Raw genomic sequence first — 6,413 nt, 5'->3', positions numbered from 1 at the left:
TCCTGGTGATCGTGCTGCTGCTTTAATTATTATACAGAACTATCCCATCACAGAGAGTACCTGTAATTGCACTCATAATCCATTGAGGAGGAGGAGGAGAAGGTGTCTCAGAGTTCAAAAAACAAGTTTGGTGGCAAAAGTCTTCACCCAGAGCAGCCTCTGCATCCACAGTGAGTGCATTCAATGATTTTGTCCTGAAAAACAAACATGAGGAGGGTGTTAGAGCCAAGCCACAGCCAGAGCAGCAGGCTCACACCTTGAGTCAGGGAATGGCTCTGGGTGGGAAGGGTGTCCACAGTTTGGTGTTATTTCCCATACTTTTAACAGCCTCAAATGAATGCCAAAGCTGACAGTAACTTCAGCACCAACTGGACACCAATTCTACCAGCAAAGAGAGAGGAAATGAGCAGGAAGAACAGCATTACCCCCTCTGCTGAGCCCAAGGTGGGAGAACTCAGAACAACTACTGCAGAGCAGAGGAATAAGCTGGAGGCTCACCACTTCCAGCTTGCTTTTGGGGACCCTGCAGATGCAGCTGGTCCCAAGGTTAGTGTCCCGAGTCTGGATGCAGCGCAGGCAGCAGAGGTTCCCATAGCCCTGCTTCTTCCACTTGGCAATCAGGTTTTTGTCACCTCCTTGGTGCACTACTCATAGAGCTCTCTGCTGATTGATTTCCTCGTGTGGAAGAGATCAAAGATGAAACGGGATTTCTGGTGCTGGATCCTGAAGATGGGCCAGAGGGACTCCATGTTCCTCTTCCCTTCATGCAGCTCCATCTCCACTCCTCTCACCTCCTGCCCCAGCTGGTCCAGCGTGGGCTCGATCAGCTCCCAGCCATCCTGGGGAGCCTTCCTGCTCCTCCTCACCTGGGGCACTGCCTTGGGAGCCAGAGGGCCAAAGGACACGGGGAGCTGCCAGCACTCCCTCAGCATCACGGCCGTTCCCGTTCCTAGCCCGCGGTTCTCCTCTTCTCCCTAGATTATTTGCAGCAGTTAATTTTAAGTTCTTAACTAAGTCCTATAACCTTGAATTTTATCTGCAGTAGTTCTTTAAAGTTTAGAAATAATTAGCTCACAAAAAAAAAATTTGCTGCTTAAGCAGACAAAGTTGTTTTAATCATGCACCTGGTTTATTGGCACAACTCTAGAAATTTATATATCTAAAAGTGTTTGCAGCAAGTAATCTTTAATCTTTCCTTACACCTGAATCTACATTACATAAAATTACAACAGATTTGTCACACCCTTTTTAATCCAGAAAAATCATTCTGTTCCCAGATTGTCTACAGATTTATTATTAATAAGATCAAGCAAAGTTAAGGTCCAACATTGTCAGATTTGAGTAATACTAAGATACGTTCTGTTAATTTGATTAAGGATGAATTATCTTCAGTTGATTTTGTTAAATTAGTCTCTGTTAAAGTTGTGTTACTGAGTTTGGAAAATGTTCTTTTTAATTGTTCTTCACTTTAAACTATTTCCTGTTCTATTCCAGTTCTGTTGAGATTTATTTTCAGTTCTGTTATGTTTCCATGTAATGCAAATTAGGTGTTGGTAAATTACATAAATTTAAGCCCCAGTATTGTTAGATTTTGAGTAATGTTAAGTTACATTTTATTAATTTGATAACCTTTTAGGTCTGAGTTCTATTAAGTTCATTTTGTCCTGTTAAAATTAATTTTGACCAAGTGTGAGTGTTGTTTCAAGTGAGTTATTGTAGATTTTGTTAATGTCTTGGTTGGAAAGCCAGGTGTCTGCTAAGGAAGGCAGGAGCCTCCCTTGGAATGGAAAATGTAAACCCCCTCCCTTGGAATAATTCTCATTTTGAAATTAAGGGGCTCTCAGGCAAAGATACGGGAATAGGACTAACAGTTCTTCACTAGGGAAATTGAAATAGAATGCAGAAATACAAAACAACACTGCCAGAGTCAGAGCAGCCCTGTCCCCTGTGTGTCAGGGAGGTGGCTCAGCCCCATCCCAGGGGGGCTCAGCCCTCCTGCAGTGCCAGCTGTGCTTCTGCTGGAGCAGGATCTGCACAAGGGGGGAGTTTTCCTTGGAGCTCCAGGGCTGGGGGAGATGGGCCTGGGCTCCTCTGGGAATGCAGGGGAAGAAAGCTGCTCCTCTGGGAATGCAGGGGGAAGGAAGCTGCTCCTCTGGGAATGCAGGGGCCAAAGGCTGTTGTGGTATCCCAAAATCTCAGATTGTATCCAGGTAGGAATTCTCGGCTCCTCCCCTGGGCAGAGCCTCTCCCCATGGATGATGGAATTTTCTCAGCCGTGCAGGGACACTCAGTGGCCATGAACAGCAGAGATCTCCTGGAGGGAGGATTGGCTGTGGGAGAGATAAAGAAAACTGGCCCAGCTGGTTCTAACAAGTGGCCCATTAACAGAGCATAGTCCCCCAGAATTATGAGGGATGGGACATGGAAGAGATAAAGAACACTCCCCCACCTGGTTTTAACAGACTGATAGAGTACATACTCCTGGTTACATCTTGCACTACAGTCTAAGACAGTTAAATGTTACTTTTCTACATTGTAAGATATATAGTTGTTTTCTTTTAAGAGATCAGACAACTCTGAGTAAAACAGCTGTGATGAAACACTGACAAACACCTTTTTTTGTGGATAAAGAAGATTCAGTGTGTTCACCCTTGATTTTGTCAAAGATTCTATTGCTCGTTACAATCTCTGCTGTTTTGTCTTCTACAGATAACACAGAAGAGTCAGTTGTGATTCTACATTATGGCTGTTGTTGATTGTAAGCTGTTTTAGTGTTTTCCTTTGTTTCATTTTGCTGTTGTAGGTACATGACTGTTTAGAAATGTGTTAGCTCAACTTCCCAAGATGGTTACTGCTGGTCTATTGCTTATATGATGTGAATTTACTGATTTTATAATAGGCATTATTCATAAGATGCTATTACTGTATTTATAGCCAGCTTCCTATATGCTTTAACATCTCTCTGTGTAATTATCTAAAAGATTTGTGTCATTTCAAGATCCTTCTTTGTTGTTCTCTAGCTGCTTATGCATCTCTTAGACCAGCTGGGCTCTCTGGCTGGTCCCTGCACTGTCTCTGGTTTGACCCAATGCTGTCTCATAATTTTAAGTATTTTTCAGAGTTCCAAGAAACGATATCTGAGCTTTGTTGAAAGCCTCCTCTGAACTGCTAGTCCTGTGGTTTTTCCCAGTTATGATTACAGAAGCACTCCAGCAGTTTGCTGTGTTTGAAGCATCTCTATCTTGAAGGAATCTTCAGAGGGATCCAACTACTAGATGGTTTGATTAGTCTTTAACCCCAAGGCCTTCACTCATAACTGCTATTCTTAAGAGCCTTGTTTTAAAATGTGTTTCGGGAATTCCCTCCCAATTGGAGCCTGGGTGGTGGCCAGGCCTTGGCTCTACCTGGATGGAGAATTTGCCAATAAACCCAGATGTTTTCTGCATCAAAACTAGATTCAAGTCATTTTGATTTGGCAATTTGACCCTTTATATATGACAGCTGAACCTATTTTTAGAGTGAGCTTGGGAATTAATATCTGGAAATAATTATCCAAGTCCTCACTGAATCGAGGTTTGTCAGCTTTTGTAGACTCTGGGGTGGTGGTACAGTATTTTAGTGATTAATAATCATCCAATTGCACATGTGTTATTAATGATGTATATTGTCAGAAATATTCTTAATTGTTGTACCTGACATATTCCTGATTGCCGTCAGTTTCTTGTTTCACTACATATATTGTTTTGTTTTGTTATTCCCTTCATGTTCTTAGCAAGAGTCATGTTTGCTGTTTTTAAAACAAAAAGAAAAGGGAATTAACGATTTGTACTTTAAAACAATAGCCATTTATTTCTATTTCCCTAAGAGACATGGACATATCTAATAGATAACCAGTGATAACCTTAATAAGACCCTCACAAGAGCGAGCTGTTTCCACATCAGAACATACAAGCCTTTTTTAAATTAGTGAAAAGGTTGAGCTGTTATGGACAGATAGAAGAATTATAAAAGAAAGGCCTTATGAAATCAGGCCTTACTCTGCTAAATTGCCAAAGCTGGCCTGTCACTTCTTCTAAGAGCAGTTACAAGTTCTCATGTGGAGCTGTTTTGAGTGAGAGTTCATTAACTCAGCAATCTATTCTGGGGGTGAAAAACAAATGCACCTACAATAACAAGGGATTTGTCCCATGAGACGCAGTAGAAAAAAATGTAAATGAACTAAAAACACAGACATTTGATAGATAGGCAAACTACCGTGTACTGACCAATAAATTGGGTGTAAATATGTTGTCAACCAATAAAATAAGACACAGTGCCTTCTGATAACCCTATAAAGTATGACCTATACAATAGATTCAGCTTTCTGCATGAAGAAGATGGAGTCTCAGCTGATTTATTCAAACCCTTGATGAATTTTTAATACAAAATAGCGATTTTTGGAGATCGATGGAGGAATCAGAGTAAACCCAAATCCTTTGGCACATGTGGAAATGCTGTTTGAATTACCCCACACATGAGCAACGAGGCTTCACCTTAAAGGCATTTTCCCCCCTGTGCTTCATGATTCTTTGACCAATTTTACACCACCATGGGCATTGAATCAAAGAATTATGGAATGATTTAGGTTGGAAAAGCCCTTCGGGATCATGAAATCCAACCATTAACCCAGCACTGCCCTGTGTCCCCAGGTGCCACGTCCCCAGAAGAAGAGAAACAGGGTTTGGTATTTACAGAGTTTATCAAATGGTGTGTATAAGCTTCAGAGCTGCAGCCACTGGGCTTTCAAAACATCCCTAATTCCTGGTGGATGGTACAACATATATTATTTAGGACTGTTTTGGAATTCATGACAACACTATAAAAGCAGATAGGGTCACCTAAGAAAACGATGGCATTTGGTTCCAGCGTTTGTTACTCAATAAAATGAGGTATAAAGCATGACATTGCTCAGAAGTATGGCTGTTTTTCCTCACTGTTATCCTATTTTGATAATATAGTAGTTAAATGTGCAATAACTCATCTGAGACTCATATTATTGATATTATCACCAGCTTTAACAGGCGTGCTTCATATTAAAGTCTTATTTGAAAAATTCTTCCTTTAAGATTCAGGTAGCTGGAAGCCTAGTCATCATTATATCATAAATATCTGTCTCCAAGGTTAGTCACACTAATGAAAAAAGTCATCTAGAAGGATGTTTTATCCATGGGAGGCTGAAAACGGCACAAGACTGATATCTAGCAAAAGATAGGGAAAAGGAGGTTGTATGTGAAATTAGAAAAATCAGCTGTCCCTGAAAACTGAAGAATAAATAGAATTATTTAGGTTTTTTTTTTTTCCTTTACAGAAGGAAAATGTTATTTTTCAGAAATTATCACTTATTTTTGTCTTCAGTGTATACCAGGATAAAACACGTGATCTTGCTCTGGTTATTTTCCTGGAAGCAGCTCTCAGTCAGCTGCAAACTGGGAGAAGTGATAGAAGCAATAACAAATGGAAAGTGCCTCAAGAATGTGTTTTGATATTTGGAGCTGGGAATGACCTTGGGTGTTGGCTGCTGCCTCCGCTGTTCCCAGGGTTCATGCAGTGAGTAACATTGACACTGCAGCGCTGAGGAGCAAACAGACTCATTAGCCAACCTGACGAGCAGGTTTGTGGGCAGGAGCACCAGTGAGCAATGCAAACTCGGAGCTGGGCTGGGAGCAGGGAGCTGAGCTGCAGGGAATGAGTTGTGGGGTGCTGGAGTCACTGCGGGGGCTCTGGGGGTCACTGGTGCACGGTGCAGCTCAGGGGCTGCGCTCCACAAAGGGGGTCTGGGCAGCTTGTCACGCTGAAGGAAGAACCTCATCAAACAGCTCCTTGCTCCTCACCTGCTGGCCACAGGGATCTCTTCCCCTGCACAGGTATAAAGGGAATGTCTGAGCCCACTCCATTAAATTTTCATTTAATGAGATGGAACCTCCTGCTACAAAGGCAGGAAAGGGGCTCTGGGCCAGTCCCTTAGTGCTGGTGATTAAATTGTTAATTCTTCCTCATACCTGAGCACAGCCACAGCTGCAGAGTGTTGGTGAAGCGTGTGAATTCCTAGAAAAAACTCATCCAGAAAACACAGTTATTAGAATACATTAGAACACAGATCAAAACTGGGATGTGCTAGGATTAAGTTTGTTTTTACAACCTTAACTTAAGAACCTCGTGGACAGAATTACAACAGCCTTCAGTGAAATAGTTCAGGGCTGCTTTTTCCCCACCTCCTTGGAGTCAGTCAGGGTTGCTTCCTGATGGAGCATTCACCTTGTTGGAAAAGCTGGGAGATGCACAAGGAGACTACAGGAAAGGGAAAGGACAATTTCATGGCTCGGAGAGCCAAAGCTTGCCCAGGGTAACTGAATTCTGTCCTGTCTGTGTGATGG

The 6,413-nt window shown here is 42.2% G+C and overlaps 1 protein-coding gene across 1 annotated transcript; it reads right to left on the bottom strand.

Annotated features, from left to right (window-relative positions):
- LOC110470668 (protein BUD31 homolog) lies at window positions 1-1,066 on the bottom strand. Its single transcript, XM_085590775.1, is given in 3 exon segments — window positions 1-194; window positions 499-632; window positions 635-1,066. Coding segments are annotated over 3 exon segments (483 nt in total). The 5' UTR covers window positions 933-1,066; the 3' UTR covers window positions 1-143.
- Window positions 1,067-6,413: the final 5,347 nt, after the last annotated feature.

This window comes from Lonchura striata, chromosome 12, assembly GCF_050655825.1.
Source record: "Lonchura striata isolate lonStrDom1 chromosome 12, ASM5065582v1, whole genome shotgun sequence".
In the NCBI taxonomy this organism is placed as follows: Eukaryota; Metazoa; Chordata; class Aves; order Passeriformes; family Estrildidae; genus Lonchura; species Lonchura striata.
The sequence above is the reverse complement of the archived record's forward strand: the minus strand, read 5'-3'. Positions and strand labels throughout refer to the sequence as shown.